At 47.4% G+C, this 25117-nt stretch overlaps 7 protein-coding genes across 7 annotated transcripts; 2 read left to right on the top strand and 5 right to left on the bottom strand.

The window, feature by feature from the left end:
- Window positions 1-44: 44 nt before the first annotated feature.
- On the bottom strand, window positions 45-4724 carry F9C07_2135305 (GPI inositol-deacylase). Its single transcript, XM_041288864.2, has 6 exons — window positions 3599-4724; window positions 2680-3529; window positions 1261-2626; window positions 1048-1213; window positions 765-991; window positions 45-716 (listed from the first exon to the last, which is right to left on the bottom strand). The coding sequence occupies exons 1-6, from the start codon at window positions 4193-4195 to the stop codon at window positions 485-487; spliced, it is 3438 nt and encodes a 1145-aa protein (XP_041141448.1). The 5' UTR covers window positions 4196-4724; the 3' UTR covers window positions 45-484.
- Window positions 4643-8860, bottom strand: F9C07_2135311 (major facilitator superfamily domain-containing protein). The gene is made up of 5 exons (XM_041288863.2): window positions 8421-8860; window positions 7330-8358; window positions 6606-7280; window positions 5653-6545; window positions 4643-5442 (listed from the first exon to the last, which is right to left on the bottom strand). The coding sequence occupies exons 2-4, from the start codon at window positions 7522-7524 to the stop codon at window positions 5889-5891; spliced, it is 1527 nt and encodes a 508-aa protein (XP_041141447.1). The 5' UTR covers window positions 7525-8358; window positions 8421-8860; the 3' UTR covers window positions 4643-5442; window positions 5653-5888.
- Window positions 8861-9447: 587 nt separating this feature from the next.
- On the bottom strand, window positions 9448-11300 carry F9C07_2227307 (cytochrome P450 monooxygenase; the record flags this gene model as incomplete). Its single annotated transcript, XM_041288862.1, has 5 exons — window positions 9448-9641; window positions 9695-9796; window positions 9859-10157; window positions 10213-10334; window positions 10386-11300. 5 exons carry the CDS (start codon window positions 11298-11300, stop codon window positions 9448-9450), a joined length of 1632 nt encoding a protein of 543 aa, XP_041141446.1.
- Window positions 11301-14443: 3143 nt separating this feature from the next.
- F9C07_2058618 (uncharacterized protein) lies at window positions 14444-18029 on the bottom strand (the record flags this gene model as incomplete). The annotated part of the gene is made up of 4 exons (XM_041288860.2): window positions 14444-14685; window positions 15209-15880; window positions 15940-17635; window positions 17721-18029. 4 exons carry the CDS (start codon window positions 18027-18029, stop codon window positions 14444-14446), a joined length of 2919 nt encoding a protein of 972 aa, XP_041141444.2.
- Window positions 18030-18595: 566 nt separating this feature from the next.
- F9C07_439 (uncharacterized protein) lies at window positions 18596-19858 on the top strand (the record flags this gene model as incomplete). The annotated part of the gene is made up of 1 exon (XM_041284324.1): window positions 18596-19858. One exon carries the CDS (start codon window positions 18596-18598, stop codon window positions 19856-19858), a length of 1263 nt encoding a protein of 420 aa, XP_041141443.1.
- Window positions 19859-20284: 426 nt separating this feature from the next.
- F9C07_1019511 (trans-aconitate methyltransferase) lies at window positions 20285-21937 on the bottom strand. The gene is made up of 2 exons (XM_041284320.2): window positions 20765-21937; window positions 20285-20709 (listed from the first exon to the last, which is right to left on the bottom strand). The coding sequence occupies exon 1, from the start codon at window positions 21651-21653 to the stop codon at window positions 20766-20768; it is 888 nt and encodes a 295-aa protein (XP_041141442.2). The 5' UTR covers window positions 21654-21937; the 3' UTR covers window positions 20285-20709; window position 20765.
- A 543-nt stretch (window positions 21938-22480) lies between these two features.
- F9C07_2227312 (uncharacterized protein) lies at window positions 22481-23373 on the top strand (the record flags this gene model as incomplete). Its single annotated transcript, XM_041288852.1, has 3 exons — window positions 22481-22633; window positions 22783-23195; window positions 23262-23373. The coding sequence occupies 3 exons, from the start codon at window positions 22481-22483 to the stop codon at window positions 23371-23373; spliced, it is 678 nt and encodes a 225-aa protein (XP_041141441.1).
- Window positions 23374-25117: the final 1744 nt, after the last annotated feature.

Raw genomic sequence — 25117 nt, forward strand, 5'->3', positions numbered from 1 at the left:
TGAAACCATCAAGAGGCTGAATGTTGATTCACTTAGTTGATGTATGGGTAGAAGAATTTAAGCATGTCATCATCATAAACGAGGTAATTATGTATACTATATTCTAGACACCTTTGATCTATATCCAGATCCAACCGTATATACAAACTTTAGGATGTAAAATAAAAAAGGGATGAAAAAAAAGGTGGCGGGCAGATATAGCTAACCATGACGGTGTAGCAATGCTTGTACGGAGGAGCATGGTGGCGGGAACGAGTTCGAGTTGATGCCGAGAACATTTCGCATTACGGAATTGTCTGGTTCACTCGACTAAAAGGGTGGAAAAATCAAATAAGAAACAAGATCCTGTACAGGCCGATTCTTCGGCGAATGAAATACCGCCCCTGGTGTGAACTCCGTTTAAATATGTGTCTTAAGACCTGAAAATGCAACAAAGAATAGAACAGATAGTAATGGAAAATGACAAATAGTAAAAGGGGTTTGTTTATGGCTTTTTCTTCGTGTGGCTTCCTGATGCAGGGTTTTGTACCGCTTCGTCCCCTTCTAGGACTCGCCACAGTCGTGAGAGTGAGAAACCGCTGGCAGAGAAGTAAATTCCCACTAGCCAGGCGGCGAGGATATTAGTGAGATGGTGGAGGAGGTAGGCGTATGAGACGCCGTAGATCGCTGAGTATATGGCAATAAAGAAGAAGAGCATAGAGGTGACATGTTTAAACCTATAGCCATCAGTTGCCGTCCGTTATGCATTGAGGCTGGGGGCTTACCGTGTGGTGACCCGAGGAATCATAGTTCCAGTAGTCATGGCTTCCACGAGGAGAACAAATGGCATTATTGATAGCACATTATGATGCGACGAGAATGGCATAAACCAGTGCACAACTAGATTATGAGCCCAGACGAGAAGAACCAAAGCGTTAATCGGCAGAATCCACAGCATCAGGAGGAAGATCGAGTAAGCGAAGTTGGCGAAGTTATAGTGGGTTGTGGATTTCTGATAGCTATTAGCATTGTTGGATAGAGGCAAGAAAAGAAGGAACAAGAGCTTACAGCTTCCTTCGCATGCCAGCTGGCCCGGACACTGGTAGCTAACTGCACAATGCACGCCACCATGTATGCGAATTGGTACGGAATGACCGTTGACACGAGAGCCAATAGAATGGCCGAATTAACCAGCCGTCGTCTGGGACTTGCAGAAGAAAAGATAGGGAGATTGCTATGTGGAGTTAGTCGACGAAACTATTTAGGTGTTTTGTGACGTACCCTTTCTCATCTCGTCGAATATAGCCCGACTTGCTTCTAAGGAATCCGTAGATGGAAGTGAGAAGGAAGATTAAAGCGAGAGCTACATAGTTGATCACGAGACACACTCCGACGCTAATCAGGCCGAAAATTGGCACCAAAAACCAGAAGAAAGCGTCCTGCGAGCCCAGGAGGAGATCGTTCTTGGTGAAGTCAATTGGTGATTCAGTGGAGTTCGTACGCCAATGGAATGGGTCGTCAGTAGGCGGTAATTTTGTAGATGTCGCCAGGGAGGATGCGAGCAGTGACATAGCTAAAAGGAGCATGGGAAGGGATGATCGCAGTGCACTGTCCAAGCCCTCGGCAAATGTGATGAAATAGCCTGTCTCGTCGTACACTTGGAATTGCTTACGCATGACCAGGGCAACAACAAGAAGCGGAAATGCAGCGAACACGGTCCGGTACCGCATTACTAGCTCGCCGAGACTACCAGCAATATCCACCGATAAAGAAATGTCAATCGTGGAATCACAGCTTGGATCCGTCCAAAGGTGAAAAGAAACACCACCCAATGTCGCTTGTTCTCGGAGGGGCGGAGGCATAAAGGGCGCCAGACCATGTAAGTTCACATTGACATTTTTGACATTGACGAAGAACTTAGACTCATGCGGATCTGCCACAGATTGTCGCAAAAGGGGAGCGAACAGCTCTTGCTGTTGCCCATGATTCTTTCGGATGATTTTGAGTCTGTAGTCCAGCAAGCTCGAGTGCACAGCGGGAATTTGCAGTTCCGTGAGCATGGGACGGTTGGCTGGCAGACGCACCTTCAGTCCAGCACTGAGGAGGCTACCCAAGCCTAACCGAGCCCTGATCACAGAGTCCGAGCTATCTGAGAATTCGGCCAACACAAAGCCCTTAGTGGGCGAGTTTGCTTTGTCCACGACGGCTACAAACTGGTGCTCTGCGAGATCCTCCAGATCGTACTGGAGGTAAGAGAAAGGCTGAACTCGGTCATAAGGACGCTTCGACGAGGGTGTTGAGGCCGGCAAGTGAATTCCATCCTCGGCAGCATTCTTGCAGGCGAGACGAGTTGAGCCTGAGGTACCTCCGGAAAAATCCATGTTCATCGAAAATGCCGTTGCAGGTTTCCCATTTTGCAGAGGGAACACACTACAGAACAGAACCTCCAAGCTCCCATGATCCCCTGATTTATCAAATTGCTGGTTTGTAAGAAGAGTGAACTTCTTTCCGGATACGCCTTGTGGAGGGATCGGCAATAAGTGCACGTTCGGGCCTCTGCGGTGGCCTAAGTCGCGAAGAATGAGCCGTTTGCCTTGCGATAAAATCGTGTTAGACTGGTCTTCCAGTGTTAGAAGAGTATTAGGTTCTGAATAAAAGAAAGTTAGCCATTAGCAGAATCAAGTGACGGGACAACAGTACCCTTTCGCGGAAGCGTCCTTTCCGCCACGGTCTCCATTCCAGTCAAATACCACTTCTTGAAAATCCGCATCCGCTCCGCCCTCGGTTTCGTCTGTGTTGCGCGTCGGACATCGACAACCTCAAACAAGGATTTGATGATGGCTTTCCGGAATTGATCGCACCAGGTGATGGATAAGTGGTCCATGCCGATCCAGACATCAGGAATAGTGGACGTAAATACAGTAAAGCCGTGAGTCTCAGGAACAAGAGAAGAAATGCTGGCGTAATCAGAGGGCACAACAGTATCGCGCGAACCGCCGGCAATGGAAATGAGCGTCACATGCCACAGAGGATTGTCGTTGGCCCATGTCTGCGAGTAGGCCTCCCGCCAATAATCGTTGATTTGCTTGTAGGTCTGAACGATATCCGAATCAAACGAGACGGGAGGTTTCGCGTGGGGAGCTGACATGGTAACAATCGTATTGACGGAGTTCGCTTGGTAGTTCGTCATTGTTAACGCTGTCCGCGCAACGATGCCACCCATAGAGTGCCCAACCAGGACAACTGCACTCGGATCTGGTAGTTCCGGATCTCTTCGCGAACGTCGCGGATCATGATAAAGCGACAGAATATATGCCACAGCTTCATTGACATATTCGGCTTGGTCGAGGAGGGTTTGTCCATGGAAGGCGGCCATATCCTCATTGAAATCGATCATGAAGAAATCCAAGCTCCGAGTACCGGCATTCAAACGATCTTCATCATGACGAACGACATCGTAGTAGTGTCTCGACGCTTCGGCGGCTAAGGATCGGACCTGCCGGTAGCTTCCAGCATTTCCGGGAAGGAACAAGACGGGGACTCCATTCAACTATATCGCATTGACGTTTAGCAGTGTATTTGGTGGAAGGTAGGGAAAGGTCACACAGAGTGAACGTACCCCGAGGTTCTCCTGACTATATGGATCAACACCTCCTTCCCGGTAGAGATAGAGATTATATTTGCTGGCAAAGCGCGTATGTTCCGTGTCAAACCCCACCATGCGAATGAATGTCGGGCTCATAACCGGTACTCCACAGCCATCTCCACCAGTCTGACGAAGAGCGAATGAGCGGAGAATAAAAAAGAGGAAGATCGAAGCGACGAGGGTGGTGAAGGCTGTCAGAATGGAACACGGCCATGGACTGCGGAGGCGGGACGGTCGATACCGGCGCTGATGGTCCGGCGACGCCTCTATGGGTAGACGCTGAGAGGCCAATGGCATCATGACGGAGGACGACTTGCAATCCGGAGGGTTTGAGGTCATCGATGAGGACGGCGGCGTCCTCCACATGCTCGAATTTCGGGACCTGGGGGTTGAGGCGCCCGTGGCGTCTCTCCGGAGGTCGATGCTGGTGCCTGTGCGGGCTACCTGCGAACGCGATTTTTCCGGCGTGTCGACGACATTAGGACCATTACTTGGCTCTGGTGGGATTCGAGAGCTTAAGGAATCTTCAGCGTCGTCCTCGACAGGCGAGCCAGACGAACGTCTGTGCATTGGAAGCGGCGGAAGTCGTCGTACTCATCCAGCACGCAGGGGCGGATCGATCGCAAGTTCGGAGGAGACTTCGGGGGCGAGTCTAGCGACAGCGGCACGTAATCAGGGGATAAGAAACAAGGAGACAAAGAATGTACAAGATCTCGAACCGATAGGTAATTGGAAGGGAAACCGATGAACCGACCGGGGTAGAAAGATCGGTGGTTGGTTGCGCCGTTCTTAATTTAATTAATTTTCTTTCTTTTTTTTTTTACCTTTCCAAAGTACGTACGGAATAGGCCCCTAGGGAACGAGGCCGAGACCAGAGGGAAACGAACGAGCGGCAGGCCGACCGAGGAGAAAAGGAATGCACGGTAAGGGAATCAATTGTACCTGCACCACGGAAGAGTGATCAAACAGAACCACCACCAGGAAGAACGATAGGAAAAGAAAAATCAGAAAAGAGAAGAAGAAAAAGAAAAAGAAAAAGAACAGCGATCACCCTGGAGAGGAGGTTGAGCGCAACGTTAAGATCCCACTCGATAAACCAATACTCTATCTTAACGACAAGGAAAACCCGTTTCCGGCCTTCCACTTGGCGGATGCACGCGGCACCATCTCTCGTTGGTTCATACTAATTTGAATTATCTAACTAATCACTTGTCTCTCTACAATCTCGTACAATCAAGTGAAGAGGCAAACGAGAGCTCCTCCAATGATTAATCTTTCTAGTGATTCTTGGTATCGCACCTTAGCGATAGAGCGGCATGCGGAGAGCTAAGGCATCTCAATTACGGTATCAAGACAACGTCATCCTTCCTTAGTGCGTGGGACGGATTAAAGGGTTTAAAGGGTTTAAAAGGTTCGAAGGGTGCAATTGACACGAATCCACTCCCGATCATAGCATAAAGATACTGTTCTTGGACTAGGGATCAATCTAAGTTGTAGAGTATCATAGTGTTTGTTAATCGGAGGCTGATGAATGAGAGGGAAGAGAGAGCACGCCATCCCCGTACCCCCCCTCAATAATTCAAGGCCAATCAAGGCCAACTTTCTCTTCATGTTGTAAGACAGAGCAACGTAAGACATCTTTTGTCAGCAATAACCTTATATGATTTGACCGTAAGAATGCGGGGTTTGTTTGGGAAAAAATGCCCGTCATACAAAAAGGGAGGAAATTCCCCCGACCTCAGCGATTGGTATGTATGTACATAACTTTCCTTACTCGAGCTCTTCCGATGGGATGGGCGCTTGACGTGTCATATAGTAAGTACTAACGTTGTTCCTTTTTAAAGGCTCCATAACTCGTCCGCGGCGAATGAAGAGAACCCTCCATGTGACCAACTCTCATGAGCATTGACCATATAAGATAAACAATTAAGCAGATTCAGATGCCACGTTCCATCCCACAAGGTCATTAGAAGTGATGTATTGTACATGATAAGATCTTACTAACGTTTATATACCTCTCCATAGGTCTAGTTTTCGCGCTGCCTACGAAAGCGATCATGGGGGACAAAGAAACTGTACATATCAGATAACAGGGAAGAAGATACCGGGCGGGCTAGAGATCGGATGAATCCACACCGTATTAAAGTGTGTTTACAGCCCATCCATGGTCTATAGAACAGTAACACCTACCAAATGAAGAAGTTTCAATTATCTGTCTACGCCTGTCAAACCATAACGTATATTCAACCCCAACATGCAGTAACTAGCCTTCAATCCGGGAGACAGTGCCTTTCTCCACATCGCTCTCGGCACCTTCCCCCACCGTAGTCGTCCCACGATGGGCGGCCACCTCCGCCATATCAGTATCATGCGCAACATCAAATTGACGGCCCAGTCGCTCCGGTCCCAAGAAGGTCACTATAATTGTGTAGGCGAACACACAGCCCATAAAGATACAGATAACTTTCCCATACTGGTATCGATGTTTTTCCGTCTCAGTGGGTGGCAGGGGGAAGCGCTCGCCGATTGTGGATTCAATCGTGGAACTGGCCGATGAGACCAGATTGCCCAACTGGTAGGCCGTTCCTACCGTGAAAGTGCGAATTGATCCTGGAGACAGCTCCATCAAATGGATGGGGATCACCCCCCATGCGCCCTGCACGCAGAACTGCTCAAAGAACGCCGCAGCCATGACGTTGGTCGAGGTGACGAAGGTGTAGGGGTATAGAAGCGCACCACCGACGATGCTGATCACGATGATAGAAAACCGACGCCCAAAGATCTGACTCGCCCAACCACACAGCGTCCCACCGGTGAGAGCGCCTAGGTTAGCGACAACTTGAGTAACGGTCACTGCATTGGCAGAGAAGCTAAACTCGCTTTTCAAAAGGGTCGGATAAAGGTCTTGGGATCCGTGCGACTACACGAACAAAGATGTTAGGGGGATTCTCAAACTAGGTCATCCAGAGCATGGGCTTACCATGAAGTTGAAACCCGCCATCAGCAAAACGAGGTAAATAAGGAGCAACCAATGCCGCTTCAGAGCTGTTTTGCCTTCTGCGATAAAGGATGACGCTACTCCACCTCGGACCTCTTCTCGTGTAGCCTGCCGTTGAAGGAATGTATTGGTTTCCGGCAGACACAATCGGAATAGAATAATCAGAACGGGAGGGCAGGCGCCAAACCAATACAGCGGTCTCCATCCGTGAGGAGTGGTATCGACTAATCCTCGCGCGAATGCAGTGGCCAGCAGGTAACCGAATGCGTACCCCTGTTGGAGCAGGCCGGACACGATGCCTCGCGCTTCCAAGGGACAATCCTCGAGCGCCGTTGCCGCTGCATTTCCATAGAGACCGCCCATTGCAATCCCGAAGAGAGCGCGGCAAGCTAAGAACTGCTTGTAGGTCTGGCAAAAACCAGTGCCCAACTCCAACACAATGAAGAGGACGTTATTGATAACAAACGGCCATTTTCGACCCCAGCGATCAGAGGCAATTCCGAAGGTGATGGCTCCCACGGATCGAAGCATGAGTACGAGGGTAATTCCCCAGGTGATATCGGAAACGGATTTATCGAAGGCCTCTGCCAATTGAGAAGTTGTTAGAGAAACCGTGAAGAAATCAAATGCATCCCAGGACCAGCCTAGAAACGCGACCTAGAGGCGGTTAACTGTGCCCAGCAAAGCTTAAAGTCGGCGGACGCACTGTGAAGAAAAGCCATTGCTGTCTATTGAGAAGAGCAAGCGCCTTAAATGGATTAGGAGCGGGATTCATCGGTGGTACCAGCGTCGGCAATCTTGTCCAGAGATACCTTCCTATGCTCATGTGTTCCATCTCATCGTTATCTGGTGGCGGAGTGTGGTTGCCGCCAGGGCGTTTTTCATGAGCTTCTGCCCCCATGGTGAAAGAAGCCAGCCAGGCAGCATAAGAAACGACAGAAGATATTAAAGAAGTCGCGTATAGGAAAATGAGACTGGATCGGTGGGAAGCTGGGGAAAAGGGAAAAGAAAAAAAAAGAAATTCTTTCCAGAAAAGCGAGGGAGTGAGAGAGATCTCCGATTTAAATCTCCGACAGGGCCCGTAACAGAAGGATTCAGGGCTCTGCGCCCAAAATACTGCTAAGGAGGGGCCCCGCAGAATTTCCTTTCCATCCTTGTCACCGGGATGGTTGCCGATCGTCGACCTCGGGATGAGGTTGTAAAAGACTTGTGGTGACGCTTGGGGAGCCTATTTCCTATTCAAGAGCATGGAAGTCTTGTGGAACAGATGACCCGTGGATTGCAAAACGGGAAGAGGACAGTAGTCCGAGTTATGAAATGCATACTCCTTGCGCGAAAAAAAACCAATATCTGGCTCCATGCATGATGGCTCGGATCATCATGGACTCAATCATCTGACGGGTAGGCTCAGCTCACCCATGGATTGATCTCTGTCTTTAGTACCCGTCACATCGCCAAGCTTTTACTCCAGACCGTGCCAAGTCCTCTCCACGTTTTCATCTTAATCTCCAGATTTTCGGTATTCGTGTAGTCGGATGTATGTCGTTCTCCAGTTTGATACCATTTTAATCGCCTCTCACCCTTCCTTTTCTTTTTTGGTTATCTCAACGGTACCGATACGCACGCCCTTCTCCTTCCAATTCCGATACCGCCACCGGCGTCAAAGAGAACCAACTAGCTGGGGGGTTCGGTGCTTACTCCCTAGCCATGGTCCTCGCCGCGGGGTACGAGCTCACTAGCGGATTTAGTCATTCCAGTCAACCATTTAGTCCACACAACCAAGGATAAAGAGCTCACTTTGATTGATCGGCTTTATCCCACGAGACCCATCCGCACAGCATATCGGCCTTGGCCCGACCGGATTGGAGAGTTTCCCACAACGGCATGCACATATGCGGTCACAATCAAAACAGCTTCTCAGCTACCGGAATGGTTGCAGTCCAAAGCCACTCGCATGTTGAGGACACTGTATGTGCCATGTGATACGACGGCATTTGCTTCCCGAAGCGCACGGGTATATGTATCATTTCGTGGTCCAAACTTACTACTGTACTCGGCTAGGCACATGTCTTAACGGAACAGCCGAAGTATATTTCTTTTCTTTAGACCCAACTCTTGTTTCCCGCCCAGAACCTCTTAATCCCTCTTGGCTTTGTCTTGCCCAGCCGGCCCAGCCGGGGGGGAAAGCTTTTCCGGACAACTTCGTGTTCGCACACAATCCCGAGGTTTATGCTACGGTGCGTACTTGAGTTACATCACTTTTTTAAGTCTAGTGGAAGAGCACTAATTTGATCATGCTTCGGCTAGTGGATTAGGGTTGCGTAGATTTTATCTTTGCCTGTCAATGATGCTATCAGTTTCTTTGTCCCCAACCCTGGAGGACATGACTCAAGATCATCGCTTTATACAGTTGGTGGTTGGTACCAACCACTCGGGACTCTATGTGACCTAATGCCAAGCGACAGGCCACGATGTGATACCACGTCGTTGGTCGCAAACCGGATTAATAAAGACTGTTAAGATGCCGATCTGCATTTCCGCCAAACCGTAGCATGCATTCGTGTTTGGACGTTATGCGCACTTCATGTGACACAACGGGAACCATATTACGGCACAATATAACTCTCGTGTTGGTATTTCAGTTGGATGGAGAGAGAAAAAGTGCTTGTAGTGAGCTAAGTCACTTAACTTTCCAAGAATTTAGATCAACACATGGTCCCTCAGATTACCTACAGGCTATACCAGGTGACGCCAGGCGAAGGAGTGCGCGAGCCTGGATTGTATAAAAGAATTCACAATATAAACTGCGTTGTTCCGGAATGAACTATATAGCACGTTTTTGAAAGTGTACTTGGATGTCCTTTGCCATGTAGATAGAAAAATGTTCCCTCATGCTTCTCTCGAGGGCTCGTCCATCGTCGCCAGGTGGTAGTTCCATATCAAAAGTTGTTATTAGTCGAGCAATGGTTGCTCGGATATTCATGAGGGCTAGGGGCTTGCCAACGCAGGTGTAAGGCCCTGACAATATCAGCTGATCTCTTATGATTGGGAAAATTCATCAGTTTACGTACCTGTTGTGAATGGGGCAAAGGCAGACCTCTCTTTGATCATTTTGGGATACAAGTACCATCGCTCGGGGATAAAGTTTTGGGCGTTTTGGTAGACACTCTCGGCTAGGATAGAAGGTTCATCAACCAAAAATAACATCGAACTGCTCTGAACGAGAGTTGCTTACATCGGCCAATAACCCACTGCGGGCAAGATACATTCATGTTCCCTGGCACATGCGTGCCGTCGATGTTGATCCCTTCTGGTGGCGTCTTTCGCGGGATGTAGCTCGGGACCGGGGAGTGTATGCGAAGTGTCTCGTTGATAACACCATTTAGATGTTTCAGGATTGCGAGGCTCTCCTGGGTATATTCTCCGTTCGGGTCGGTAGTGCAACTGATTAACTCGGTCCGGAGTTTCTGAACCTCCCCTGGACGACGGGCCAATTCGTATATGATTGTGGTCAAAGTCGTTGCCGTAGTGTCCCTATCGGTGTTGGTTAGATTGTTCACAGAGCCAGATGTACTAGAGATCGACTTACCCTCCTGCGTTGATAATCAGAGACGCATCTCCGAGCAGTACATTGAACTCGTCAGGTGTTGGTGCCCGTCCTTTCAGCGGTTCGAGCAGACACGCACTGATATCAGGTATTTCCTGCTTCGTCTAGTCCCATTAACATGGTTGCCCAGTGGACGGACTGTCATTTCATCTTACCGCCATCCTCATCTTGAAGAGTTGACCCCAGTATTCATTGAACTTCCAGAATGCCTTGGTGGTGCCTGGAATAGATAACAGTAGTCGGAAGAACCATATTGGCATCAAATACTCCATAGGCTTAAGCATACTGTGTATCATCAAAATGGCCCAATGGGACTCACTTTTCACCAGCATGTCGAAACTTTGGCCGAATGCCAGGTCGCCCATTACATCATAGCCATACCAGGTGAACAAGGTATTAATATTAACGGGCTTGCTGTCTTCCATCGATTTTATCTGGTTAATAAGCTTCTGCCTGTACACCTGTATCCGCTTTTCATATCCATGTAGGGCACGGTCAGTAAAGCCTGGGGTCCAGGTACGGCGATGTTTGTCGTGGGCAGCCCTATTACGGTGCGAGTGAAGCGATCTCAGGGGTGCGGAGCTATCGTACCACGCACTCTTGGTACACGCAGATTTGAAGCCGTAGATGGTGTTAACGGCTTTAGGATGGATGATTGAGAGATCGGATGGCCCCACCCGGACAAAGTCACCGTACTCATTGTGCAGGTCGGCAAGCTTGCGATAGAGAGTCTTGTGGCGAAGTTGAACTGATAACCAGAATACAGAAACCCTTGACAGAAAGGGCCCAGGGAAATGCCGAAGAGGGTGATATAAAAGACGGTACAGCACAAGGCTGCTGTATAGACCAAGTAAATGAGTGAAGATTAGGTACAAGGATCTATAACTCGCCGAATGAACAGGGAGTTCTTCCACAAGGTAGAGAAAGGCTGCGACGCCAATGAAGGATCCAAAATAGCCATAAATGTACCTAGCTGGATATAGATGGTGCTCACCAATACGGAAGTAAAGTATATGGATCAAGATGCCGAGGGCAAAGGCGTACAGTGTCGGCTTTTCCTTGATATCCATGATGTAGTTTGGGAGCAGCGTGTGGTGTGACTACATTTGGAGGGGCAGATCACTTTCAAATACCTAAATTATGATCCAAATCAGCTGATAATCTTGCTTTCGGAGCGTATAATTTGAAAACGGAAGCTTAACTACGTCAGACACCGTCGTATAGTCTTGTCTTACGAGCAACTTTCTGTGGAACATATGTTCGGCTGCAAAATACTAGTAGTGGCACATCCGTATACTGTGTGCCGCTCCGGTAGAAAGGAAACCCTATCTTCGGCATCACGCAAAAGGAAAGGCGATCAATGTATAGTTCAGTATCATCGGTAATAGACGTACCTCGGGGTGCATTCCGCAGCGTGTATGCATCGCGCGGAGTCTGTCTTTTACAAAGCTTGGTTACCGAACCCCAAAGCTCAACCTGAGCAGCTTGGGTTTAACCAAGTCACCAAGCGCTACACAAAGCGTATGTGAGTATTTTTAGTCTTTTAGCTGCATGACGCTTCTTTCCTTTAGCTTACTATAACCTTATTCATGGAGAAATTAATTAGCATTGGTGACACAGGAGGCCGAGCAAACGAGATACAGACCTGTGAGGAGGTCGGAGCTTTTGAATGTGCTTCTCCCGCAGCAGTGAAATATGGGATATCCATGAGGTTGCCCAGGGCGTTTTACTGAGGTCGGGAGATGAGTACCGAGATACAGGTATATATAAAAATCTGATCATCCCAGGTTCGACTTAAAAACAGACGATGCCTATGTATCGTCGAATGAGTCAAGGAGGTGAGTATCTGCAGTCGGGTCGCTTTGAATTACACTACGAACACATCCTTATAACTACTGACACCATCTTTTTCTTTTCAATCTCCACTGATGCTAAGTCTGGGAATGATTCAATGATAGGTGCGTCCAGGTTTGCCTCATTTGGGAAAGGCACTCCTCGTGACTCGCATCCTCTTCTTCCCAATTTCATCCATCCATCTTTCTTCCTACATCATCATCTTCCATCTTCCATCCACCCCAGTTCATCGGAAATAACATCATCAACGCTTATATGTTACTTCAAAAGACCTATATAATCGACAATTACTGATTTGGCTGGGATCTAATCAAGCACCCTCTAAGGTTACCAAGTGGACATAGCCCGTCATGGTACCCTATAGAGCTGGAGTGTAGACAGGTTGATTTAGCGTCATACTTACATTTCTACGCTGTGACAGGTATTATCCACCATAGTGGCCCGATACAACATGATTCTTAACTAACAGAATAGGAAGTTATGTGACAAATTCTCCGAAACTACTACGTTTCTTGGTACGAACGGCGAGCATATCCCGAGCGATGCTATTTTCCACCAATCACCAGATCTCGACCGTCACCTTCGAAGCCTAGAGATACCTTGTTGCTTGGAGTCTTGGCTACCAAGCAATATTGGTCCCAATAGCCTGTGATTCAGCCTAAATGTATCGTTTATCCGATATGGCTTTCAGATCGTCACGCATCAGAGAAGTTGACACGAAACTTTACCTCGCATACCTGAAGCCAAGATGCAAAAGAATCGCTCATGCCAGCATGTATTTTGCCGTTAGGGCAGGAGATCTCGGGGTTTATTAAGATGGCTGCTGTATACCATGTCAATTAACCTGTAAGTTTACTCCTACTCACTAGAAATTGCTGGAGGCCGACAAGTCTCCAAGAACCCATACCCATCGCTTATCGGACCAGGTTAGAGAAAACTTCTATAATGTCTTCCGGGATCTTGAAAGTTAAAGGCAACAAAATTGTCGATAACGACGGCAATGAAGTCCTCCTTCGGGGTGCAGCCATCGGAGGATGGATGAAGTACGTCAGCCCCAGTGACTTCTGGCATCGCAACTTATTATACTAATACCATGGCCTTTCCAGTATGGAAAACTTCATTACCGGATATCCAGGCCACGAGTCGCAACACCGTACTGCAATGAAGAAGGTTCTAGGGCCAGAGAAATATGAGTTCTTCTTTGACAGATGGCTGGAATATTTCTTCACTGAGGCAGATGCCAAGTTCTTTGCCGGACTGGGATTGAACTGTATTCGGATCCCCTTCAACTACCGACATCTAGAAGATGATATGAATCCGCGTGTGCTTAAGGAGTCCGGATTTAAACATTTGGATCGGGTGGTAGACTTGGTAGGCTCTCTCGTGGGACCGATATCATTTGCATTGTTCAAAGAAACAACACTCACTTTTAATCATGAGAACAGTGCTCAAAGCAGAATATCTACACCATACTGGACATGCACACAGCACCTGGAGGCCAAAATGGTGACTGGCATTCAGATAACTTCACCAGCTACGCTGCGTTCTGGGACTACAAGGATCACCAGGACAGAACAGTATGGCTATGGGAACAGATTGCGGCTAGATACAGGTCTAACCCGTGGGTCGCCGGGTATAATCCTCTTAACGAACCGTGCGACCCCGAGCATGTTAGACTCCCTGCATTTTACGAGAGGGTCGAGAAGGCTATCCGTGCCGTTGACCCAGACCATATTCTATGGCTAGATGGCAATACGTTTGCCATGGAGTGGAAAGGCTTTGACAAGGTCCTTCCTAACTGTGTTTATTCGATCCATGATTACGCTGTATGCTTGCCTTCTCATTTCCCCGTTTCTTACACTCTACCCCGGAACAAACGCTAACGTTAGCAATGAAACGAAGTCAATGGGCTTTCCAACAGGCGAACGTTATAAGGGCACAGCCGAGCAAAACGCTCATCTAGAACGCACTTATCTCCGCAAAGTCCAACCTCTGAACGAGAAAGGCACAGCAATCTGGAACGGCGAATTCGGCCCCGTCTATGCGGACCCTCGCGCCGATGCAGAAGCCTCAACGATCAACCAAGAACGCTACAATCTCCTCGGCGAGCAGCTCCGCATCTATGATAAATACAACATTCACTGGTCCATCTGGCTATACAAAGACATTGGGCTCCAAGGCATGATCTACACAAGCCCAGATAGCAAATGGAATAAGACCATTCAACCTTTCCTAGAGAAGAAGAATCACTTCTGGCTGGATTGTTGGGGAAGACGGCCTAGTGCTGAGCCTGAAGCCGCGTTGAAACCGCTTGTTGAATGGATTGACAAGGTCAGTCCTCAAGCGAAGGAGACATATCCTACGCCGTGGAATACAGAGAGGCATTTACTACGGAATGTGTTCCAGACGTTTTTGGCGGCATCTTTTGCGGATGAGTTTGCGGAGTTGTTCCGTGGCATGAACGAAGCAGAACTAGATTCTTTAGCGCGGAGCTTCCATTTTGAGGAGTGCGTGCAGCGGGATGGGCTAAATGAGATCCTGAGAGAACATGCTCATGCTCGCCAGGCTTAACTGAGATACTATGTTTGGGAGTAGGTATACCTTGTGATTCAAGAGCCACGTATAGTGTACGGAGTATACCAGATGATATCAAGTTTCATAGCTGGAATCTGAATTGTATTGAAAAGTAAATCAATGACTTCCATAAAGCCATTTATTCCAATTAAAGCAAACCCAACCTGCTCAGTAGCAAGTACAAGGCAGAATAATAATGCTGCCCCAAGTTTAGTAGATATATGTCTCCCATAACCGAGGGGACAATATAACCTTACCAAACATATATCTATAGATACAACAAAAGCATAACACCATGCAAAACCCATTATATGTGCTGTTAGGGTATCTGTAAATACAGACATTGATGCATAAACGTACAAGATGCTCAACACCAAGCTCCATCTGAACTAACGCTCGTTTGTACCAAACCCAAAGACAATCAGATACCATGAAAAAGAAAATGTTCGTTATCTCGCAGCGATTTCAAAGAAGGGAGCATTCTCTGAAAAGCTGGCTCATATGTGATGTATGAATTTCGTATGTCGTAGATGGTGTTACCAATCCTGACCACGGTCCTTCATAAGGATTTCGATAGCCTCATCTTCGGGAACTGGGTTATCATTTAGTTCCTTAACACACTCCGTTAAGCCTTCGGCAGCTTCGTCAACTTGTTCAGCTGTCCAGTTAGTGCAGGCCATGACCATTCGCCGATAGCTCTGACCTAGCACCACATTCTTGGATTTAAGACGGTCGATTTCATTCATGATTTCTTCGTTAAATCCTTCATAGCCTTGTATGCGCTGCTGTAGAGCTGCGGCAGACGGTAACGAGTTTAAGAAAGCAGTTTGCTGTTCGGAAAACCCCGAGGTAGGATCAAAGTTTTCCGGGAAGATAACTTCGAATTTGTCGATATCGATTCCAGAGTCTTTGTCGGCATCACCGACTGACATCATTCTCGATGCATCATATGAATCACCATGGATGCTCTTTAGAAGGACAAGCAAATCTTCAGATGACATCTCAAGGTTTTTGAAACGCCGGCTCAGTCCTATACGATCTGAGGCTTTGCGCCTGAGCTCATCAAGTTGTTTCTGCTCAATTTGGCGAGCTTTCGCTGACTCGCGGATTTTTGAATGCCAATGCTCAAACTTCTCGTGCTTTTTAGCGAGATTCGTGGCCAGTTCTTTGTCAAGACTCCCTAGTGTTTCTTGCACTATCGTGCTAATCTGGGCTAGTGTTGCTGCACAAAATGTCAGTGGGTCGAGATAATTATGACGATCAAAGTAGTTGCTTTCTTACCATCAAGAATTTCCTTCTTAGTCTTGGCTAGTTGGTCCATAAAGGAATCATTCTTGGTTCCAGATTGCTGAGATTGTGAATTTCCATCAACCATATCTACACCCACGCCATAGTCTGCAGGTCGAAGACCAGTATGATTCGGTATATGAGGGTCTGCACCCACTTCCAATAATTGCGGTACAAGCACAGAGCGTGCGCGCCCCGCTAGATTCAGTGCCGTGTCTCCTTGATCATCGCGGAGGTTCACGATTTCTGAGATGAATCGACCAAGCGTTATAACCTCACCAGGTTGTTCAGTGTTTGCTCCATTTTCGAGCCCATTTGGGGTTTGACGGCTTAGCGCGCTACCTCCATGTCGGACTATGAATTCCAGCAAGCCCTCTAAATAATGCTTCGCTGACACATGGCCGCCGCCGCCTGTTGCAGCCATTACGGCGATATGGTGAAGAATCGTTCGCCCGCTGTAATCAACCATGTCAATCGTTGGAGCAAGAACCTGCAGCAAGCGTGGGAAGCTTCTATAGTCATAATTGTTCCTTGTTCCAACAGATTTCTGCAATGCAGTTTCACCTGCACCGTTAAGTCGGAATATACTAACGCCTTTCTCGACAAGTGCATGGACAAGGGGCATACGAGCAAGCATTGCTGCCCAATGTAGAGCGTTGTTCCGATATTCATCGAGCGGAGTCTCCAGGTCGTAACCAGTTAACTGCATCAAGGCAGGATGATTAGAAAAATCTTTGGTCCGCTTATCGAGGAACAATGTCATAATGAGCTTCATCTTTTGGAATCTTTCGGGAGTTGTCGCCGGAGGAAGAGGTTCAACGCCGCGCTTGTTACCGTCAACCATAGAAGTTGACATATCCATGTCTTGATAAAAGGAATCGTTTGGTTCCGTCGGGGTTGCCTCGGTCATCGACAACGCCGAAGGCTCATAATGGAGTCCAAAAGAATGTGCATTGTTGGAAGAAGACCGGACGCGCTTGCGCGGAGGTTCAACAAAGTCATCGTGATCGAACGCTGACGTATCATGAGGGTGTCGGCCATTGTGATGGAGGTTGTTTCCGAATCCATTGTCGGACGCCATGCTGTACATGCTCTGTTGACTGGCGAAAGGAGGCTGTGATTCTTGACTGCCCGTTTGATTCGAATGTTTGCGTATGACGCTTGATCGCCTGCCATCGATACCTCTTGCGGCAGGGGAATCAAAGCGAGCTTTACTCATAGCGTTGACCGCTGTAGCGGCAGTTCGAGAAATGTTTTGAAAGAAAGTGCCCTGTTGTGGTTGAGACATATTACGATTGTCCATGCCGCTGTAAAGCCGTTTTCTTTGCGCAGCCATCGCCTGTTCCTTCGTGGGGGTATCTAAAGAGTCCTGTGCCGAACCAGTGGTACCGTTTGGACCCATGTCGTATTCAAGAAGAGGTCTCAGCATTTCCTCGACGTGGTATTCGCGACAAAGCTCCACGCCCCTCTGATAGTTCACCCATGTACCTTGGTATTTACCATAACCTCCCTGGACCTTCTCATGTTCACCAGCCGCTATTTCCTTTTCGAGCGTCTTCGTCCTTCTCGCCTTGACAACGCCGGCGACTTTGAGGATCTGGGTGGCATTTAACCAAGAGTCCGAACGGCGCTTCATAACGGCGACTCCATTCACTTCCATTTCGTAGACGGCAACATTGGAATAAACGGCCTATACATAAACAGGAAGCGTCAACATGACATGGGCCTTGGAAAGTAATGACTGCATGGGCACATAAAGATAGGATAGGACATACTCTGTAGATTTGAGGTTTGATCTCCTCTTGATACGTCAACATTGCCCCATAACCATTCATGTCTTCAAAGCCGTTGAAACTACCTCGCGCACCATGAGGTAGGCCATTCGAATAGGTAAAAGACATTGCCGACTGTTGCGATCCTTTCGGAGGGGGTGTACCTCGAGGAGTTGTTGCCACGGACTGGGAAGCATTGAAAGATCCAAGTTGCGACTGCGAAAATGACATTCCATTGGCAGACCCAATGCTACTTTGAGAATATGACATGGGTAGGCTTGGTCGCGGTGGGTGGTGATTGTTGGAAGCCATTGAATTTGTTTAACTTCGGTATTGGGGCCCCCAACCCAGGCACCATACACATATATCTGACGATGGTTAAATCTCTAAGAGTCTCAGCTTCGCCGAATGAAATGGCATAACAGTTATTTGGTGGGCAAAAATAATAAATAAAAATAAAAAAGCAGAGCGAGGGAGTCGAGGCATGTGGGGAAATGCACCTATCCTAAGGATCGACCGGATTCGCGCGATGAGGCGAAGAGGCGCGTGGTTTAGCGCACCGGTCGCGAAAGGGATAGTACTGTACAGCTGGATCCGAACGTATACGACCACCCGTTCAAGAAGACAGTATCACCCACCAAAAGGGTCATAGAACTGTATAAAAAGAATCTGAGCAATCTTCTTCACTTAGTTCCGGCTTGAACTGATCATGCAAGTTCGGACAACGAAAAGAAAGTCGCGGGGTGGCTACTTAGTCGCGTTTTGGGTTTAGCGTCTTCGGTTTTCGCGTTAACAACCGTCCAAGTCATGCTATTTCCCTTTTAAGTTCGCCTCAAGTCAAAGTTCTTCCGAACACATGCACATCGTTGGCCTACAACATGGGGAGGAAGGAGGCCGTGGAAGCCGCGAAACTAGCTCTCGAGAATCCCTGGAAACAGCATTCATGGCGTCATTATTTTCGTGCCTTACTTCGCCAATGTTCCTACCTACCAGACCCTGTTGCGAAATGTAATCTACATGACCATGTTGTGCGAAGATTTCGACGTTACGTGATAGAAGAGCGACGCCCATGGATCAGATGGAATGCCGAGCGGCAGATCTTTCTCTTCAAAGAAGTAAAGGATACCCTGTCATTACTGCAGCGGGCGAACGCAGGATATTCCAAACCACTCGAGAAAGTCATCCGAATGGCATACGGACGAAAAGGGAGACGGAGGAAGGAATTAATGAGCGCTTTGATTGCTCCCGATGTTCCTGCGAATCATACAGCTGTGGAAGAGGCCCTTCAACGACCCGAAAATTACGAAGATGGCTGGGAACCTCCAGCAATCGTGATGGAGCTCCTGAAGTCCCAGCAGAACAACGGGATTCTCTCGCAACTAAACATTCGCCAAGTGAAACACCTTGAGCCGCCCATACCCAAGAAGGCCATCTGGGGAGATGGAATTGCCAAGTCACGAAGGCGAAACATACGGAAGGATTGGTATACTGATATGATCGATCACCTCCTTCCGCCACTACCTGACCCTGACCTGAGCATCTTAAAAGGATTGGTTTCAGGAGAAATGCCATGGAACCCACCCGAATGGAGAACGCCAGTGAACCTTTCCGAAAGACAAAAGAAGATCAGGCGATTAACCCGCAGTTATTTAAGAACACTATTAAAAGATGGTCCTGTAAAAGGCCCGACATTCAAGCCGTACACTAAAGGACGCCCTCATGTCATCACGCGACGATTCATGCAGAGAATCTGGAGGCGCACTCTGTGCCTGATCCCGCACATGGAGTGGGATGAGACTGCTAAAAAGCACATCTTCACATGGGACTCGGCCAAGCCGACGCTTAGGCTAGGTATTCCCGGCGGACCTGAAATATTTGAGGATGTTGATGAACAGGGGAAGGTAACCACGACGCCAACTGGTTTGCTTCCCGGTGGAATACGGGACAAAGGCCGCAAGCCATACCGGGAGACGCCTTTTGAATTGGGATTAGAACCCAAACATGAACTCAACGAGCAAAGAAGCAACCGCCCACACGACCTCGCCCTATTTGGCGTCAAATCAAAAAGATCATCCAGCAAGTCATACGAAAAAGGTTCACGTATGCTGTCCGACAAATCACCCAGAAAGCGTGACCGCTAGGTCTAGACTTGACGTCTTCTAAATGCTTAAAACTATGATTCTTTACCGAATAAAGGTATGACAACGCTTTTGATGTAAATGCAATATTTAGCAACATAAAATGTGCAGGGTCAGTTAACACCCTGGAAAACGAGTAATTGAATGAATCACATCGCCTAAATGATAACAGTCAAAGGAGCAATCTGAAAACGACTGGGACCTAGGCGATGGTGAATTGAGTGTATTTCTACCAGATATAATAATTTCTCGGGTGGTCAGGACCATACCAAATATCACAAAATCTTCTCTTTTATGATCATTTCATCATCGCTTTATATGAATACCTCAACGTACAGGATGCTTACCCACCAGAAAATCAGTGATGTTGCATCTAGAAAACCTGCCCTGTCTTTCTCTTGACCAAACATCAACCAGTTCAGGACCAGAAAAGTGTCAGGAGATCACCTACTTCTAGAGAGTCAGCCATCATAAAGTTCCAAATTCTGCTCCGATGATCCGATTGCGATCACATTATGGCCATCAGTGCATACATTAGTGGCATAATCTGTCTCTTCTAGTTATCACCGCATGCTTAGACTATAAACCTCTATCACTACATGTGATTCTAAACTTCTTTCCCCGAATAGGAAGGAACTCTGACAGTATAATCGTATGCTGCACGAATAATGATATTTGTACATAGCTTGCATTATCAATGGCCTAAGTTCTGCTCTAATCTCTAGAAAGTTATATTGTGTTTGCCATATCATACCCTCTTTAAGGATTGGTGAATATGCCCTATGTTCATACAGATTGCTACACAGGCATATATACGCGTATGGAAATTGCTAGAAAATACTTCCATCTTTAACCTAGAGCATACCCAGTAAGCATTGCTGGATCTATAATTAATTAGAGAAAACTTGCCTTATTTCCTGACCGCCACGACAAACAAGCGTGGATAGGGCAGCAGAACCCGACCATCGATTAACTTGGGATACGCGCTCTCCAATCGCTTCAGATACTCGCTCAAAAATGCTTCTTTATCTTGCGGCGACAACGGGTCAACATAAGGTCTCAACCCGGTGCCCTTAACCCACTCCACGATGGCACTATGATTCTCGAGCGAGTGGTGGTACGCGGTTCTGAAAATGTTCACCTCAGAAGACAAATCCTTCAGTTGATCATATATCTCCTGTGGTGACTGAAAGGTATCTCTGCCGACATTGCTGAGAGTGGACGCCCAGGGACCATTACTGGCAACCTCCCTCATCAGGACATGGGAGGGCTCCATCAGATTGTCTGGCACTTGAAAGGCAAACACTCCTCCGGATGGTTGAGTCTCCATTAGGCCTTTGATTACTGGGATCCGCTCTTCCTTCTTGAGCCATTGAAAAACAGCATTGGAAAAGAAAAGATCGACTGATGGAGGTGGAGAATAGGACCGCAGATCTTCAACACTGAACTCATAGGCTGGGAGAGTCGCCTTTGCTTTCTGGATCATGTCGGGTGATGAATCCATTCCCACAATATGAGCATCAGGATAACGAGTTGCCAAAACAGCGGTCGAATTTCCCGGTCCACAGCCCAGATCAACTACTCTTCTTGGGGCTTGGAGAGGAACCCGAGCAAGGAGGTCGCGAGCCGGCATTGTCCGCTCATCTTCGAACTTCAGATATTGAGTGGCGCTCCAGTCATTCTTGGACATGACTCTTGATGAAAAGGACAGCGCTCTATGATGCGATAATTGTGTGAGGGATGACTTCCCAGAGAGCAAGGCGCTCCTTGTAAACAACGATTGAGTATAGGTAAACATGTAGATCGATAAAAGGTGACCTGGCAATGTCGAGACAGGAGTTGATTCTTTGCGAGACCAGATTCTGGTTGTAAGTCCTATGAGCCTGCGGTAAATACAACTTTTGCTGTTATATACTGATAGGGATTAGACAATAGATATAGTAGTCTTGTAGCATTGTTAACATTCCTGATTGATTGGGTACACTTGATAAGTAGCGAAAATCGGAGCTTCCGGATTTAGCCTAGATGCAAATCGGACCAGCTCTGAAATCCTGGCATTCATTATAGGCCTATTTACCTCCGATTAGCAATCAATAACGCCGTGAGACTCGCTCTATTAGTTCTTTGTTATAACACATATGGATACTGGGGGAGCTGATTTGTGGAAGACGCGGTTGCGGTTCCCGGCTGTTCATCAGCTGAGAGTACTCGGTATCGGAGCGGAGCAAGTATCAGAGTACTTACAAGAGCCTCTGTGGCAAAGGGGAAGAGACATTATACGATCGATAGTCAACCTTGCAGGCGGTTGGCAATGCTCATTATGGCGCAACTTGTCAATATCTACTAAACACACAAGCCTCTCGAGTATGATATCGATCGACTGAAATACTCCCGTTTCTGTGCGATGAATGGGTCTTTCTGTAATTAGCACAGCCCCTTTACCCCGCGAAGCCACATTGTTCCTTCCTTCACTTTCTCCCCAAGTAGAAAAGCAATCTCAATAAATATCAGTCTTAAGACTGTCGACTTCTTTTCTGTGTTCATATCTATTGGCTTGCATGCTTGGCTTCGCTCCATATATTGTTGTACACCACGTAACCTTACAAGCATACTCAGCTACTCATCATGTCTGACCAGTACGGTGGCCATCAGTACAATCAGTATGGGGCACCGCCACATGGCAATAACCAGTATGGTGGATATGGAGGTCAGCCAGGGAACTATCCTGCACAAAACCAATATGGGCAGCCTCCGCAGCAGGGCTACTATCAATCTACAGTATGTCTGGCCTGAGTGCTGTCTTTCCCTTTTCTATACTCCGTACTTCTTGGGACTATGCATCCACCGCGACTATCGCTGCATGAGAGTGGAACTTTGTCTTGGCTTTTAACTATCTACTAACACTTCAATGTTGCAACTTATCTCAGCCCGCTTACGATCAGCAACCTCATACCCAGCATTCCTCGTATGGCCAGCAGCAGAACTATCCCCCACCCTACAGCGCCGGCCCCCAACAAGGCGGATATCCTGGCGACTATGGCCACGGGCAAGGCTCATACATGAACCCACCACAAGATGGTGGCCACTCTCCCTACCCCCAGCAGCAATATCAACAGGGTGCGAGTGCTTCGTATTACGGCGCTAGCTCGCAGTCGGGATACGCTTCTCACCCAGGACAGGCCCCCGGCCCGGCGGGACAGGAAGGTGAGAGAGGGCTTGGTTCGACAATTCTTGGCGCTACCGGGGGTGGTTTCGTTGGCCATAAACTTGGGGGCGGGGTACTGGGTACGGCAGGGGGTGCATTGGTTGGAGCTGTAGGCGCAAATCTAGCCAACAAAGCGTACGTCCGTCATGCTTGATCGTTATCTGCTGCTATTAGATTCCGCATGCTAACTTTGTGAAACAGCCACAAGAAGCACAAGAAAGAGAAAAAGCACAAGAAGGATAAGAAACATCACAAGCGCAAGTCCAGTTCCAGTTCATCGAGCTCGAGCTCGAGTTCAAGCTCCAGTGATTAGGTGGCTTAAAAGAAGCAAACGATGTGGTAACGCTGGTGATACTTTGTTTTCGCATTATCATGACCGCAAGAGCCGGAGCAGGATCTTATCCGTAGCAGACGTCGCTGTAAATGTTGACTTTTTGTTGCCGAAGCTTTCTGTCTTCTGTACGTCCCTATCCTTAGCTAAACCAATATCGCAGTTTGAAATAACGCATGGCGGTATTCCTTGGTTGCCAATCATAATGGCCACATGGTGCTTGCATTCTCCAACCTACACGCACTCTACTGTGTAGAAAACACTCATTCCCGCCACTTGAACAAGTTTAGGAGCTTAACGCAGAGTATAACCTCAGGGAATGAGGAAAAGACAAAACACGAGCAATGACATCAGGTATAGTAACCCCATTGGTCGTCGAAGTACCATATCGCCACATTCAAGTCGAGTCGGCTCTGCGTCGGATGCTTCAATTTCTGCGGACCAAATCCGACACTATGAAAAATAATCACGGGATAAATGACGCCGTTGGTTTTTCTCTTTAAGGTTTTACGGACTCAAGCCGATGAAATACCGAGTCGTGCCGCCGAATGGTGTGACCCGATAACCTCCCTAACCATTCATATACTTTTAATGTGCTAGCACAAGGCTCTTGAGAAGTTAGGAAGCTGTCGGATAAGGCAAAAGCAGATAAGAGGTTGAACCACTTAAGCTTGCGATGACAGAAGTGGCGAATTCATGTGCTGCCTACCGGTACTTTGGTAGGCCTGCCGGTAGCTACTAAAAAGGTAATATTGGTCCACACTAGGTTGACACACACGAGGCGGGAAGAAGTGACATTCACTACGATGTGGTATTTCACTGATAATATATGAGCTTTGGTTGAAATATTGGTTATCCTGTGGGAGAATTCCTTTTGCACAAACGTGATTGGTGGGTTTGTCCTAAGTGGCAACCTGGCTTAGGCAATGCTACGACTATGACTGTGCTTCGAATCATTGCTGTGTAGTGGTGTACATGAAACATTTCATATTTGGCGGTTAGAACTAGATGAGTAATAGAGTGCCTCGATGGAAGGGCTAGAAAAACTTTTAAAAAAAAATTATAATAATTCTCCCTGAGGAACTTGTCTAGAACGAATATGGAAGGATGGGACTTCCACCATGCAACAGATGGTGACAAGGAAAATTTTTGATTACGTTGTCTGACAAGCAAGGGTGATTCGTTCAAACCTTGGCTAAGAAGAAAAAGAAAAGTAGTAATAATGTAAGAATTTTAAACAATGAATTTATGGGTCAAAGACTGATTCGCTGGGTGGTTTTATTAGCTCGTGAAAATTTTACTTCCTTATGAATTTTTTTTTATCTTTCTATTTTCTTTTTTTCTATTTTATTTTATTTTTCTTTTTTTTACGTTCCCCTTTTTGTTCCCTTATTGCCACTCATCTCCGAGGTTTTCGCGGGGGATAAGGATAAGGAGTGGGAAAATCCGGAGATTTGAACTTAAGCGTGAAGGATGGGCCAAAAAAAGTCAAAATTCGATGGTCGATAAGGGATAGCGACGATAAGGGTTTTTTTGACTTTATATTTCTCCGTTTGTAGTTCGACAGATCATTAACGCTGCATAGTCTTGCATACGCTCTTCCCCGGTGTACATATCACAGGCATTAATGCAGAATATAACCTGTTAGGATGAAACCACGCATTCGGCGGTGTGGTTTAACTCTTATTCAAATTGGCGGTGATGCGTCGTCTTACTTGGCTGCGAC

This window comes from Aspergillus flavus, chromosome 1 (genome assembly GCF_009017415.1).
Source record: "Aspergillus flavus chromosome 1, complete sequence".
Classification (NCBI taxonomy): domain Eukaryota; kingdom Fungi; phylum Ascomycota; class Eurotiomycetes; order Eurotiales; family Aspergillaceae; genus Aspergillus; species Aspergillus flavus.

What these genes read in the sequence shown, in the direction of transcription:
- F9C07_2135311 (XM_041288863.2), bottom strand. Translation starts at nt 7,524, where the DNA reads ATGGGGGCAGAAGCTCATGAAAAACGCCCTGGCGGCAACCACACTCCG. An exon ending in AGCAATGGCTTTTCTTCACA is followed by an intron (nt 7,281 to 7,329) that starts GTGCGTCCGCCG and finishes AACCGCCTCTAG; the next exon opens with GTCGCGTTTCTAGGCTGGTC. An exon ending in TGGCGGGTTTCAACTTCATG is followed by an intron (nt 6,546 to 6,605) that starts GTAAGCCCATGC and finishes TTGTTCGTGTAG; the next exon opens with TCGCACGGATCCCAAGACCT.
- F9C07_2135305 (XM_041288864.2), bottom strand. Translation starts at nt 4,195, where the DNA reads ATGCACAGACGTTCGTCTGGCTCGCCTGTCGAGGACGACGCTGAAGAT. An exon ending in ATAGTCAGGAGAACCTCGGG is followed by an intron (nt 3,530 to 3,598) that starts GTACGTTCACTC and finishes AATGCGATATAG; the next exon opens with TTGAATGGAGTCCCCGTCTT. An exon ending in AAGGACGCTTCCGCGAAAGG is followed by an intron (nt 2,627 to 2,679) that starts GTACTGTTGTCC and finishes TCTTTTATTCAG; the next exon opens with AACCTAATACTCTTCTAACA.
- F9C07_1019511 (XM_041284320.2), bottom strand. Translation starts at nt 21,653, where the DNA reads ATGTTTACCTATACTCAATCGTTGTTTACAAGGAGCGCCTTGCTCTCT.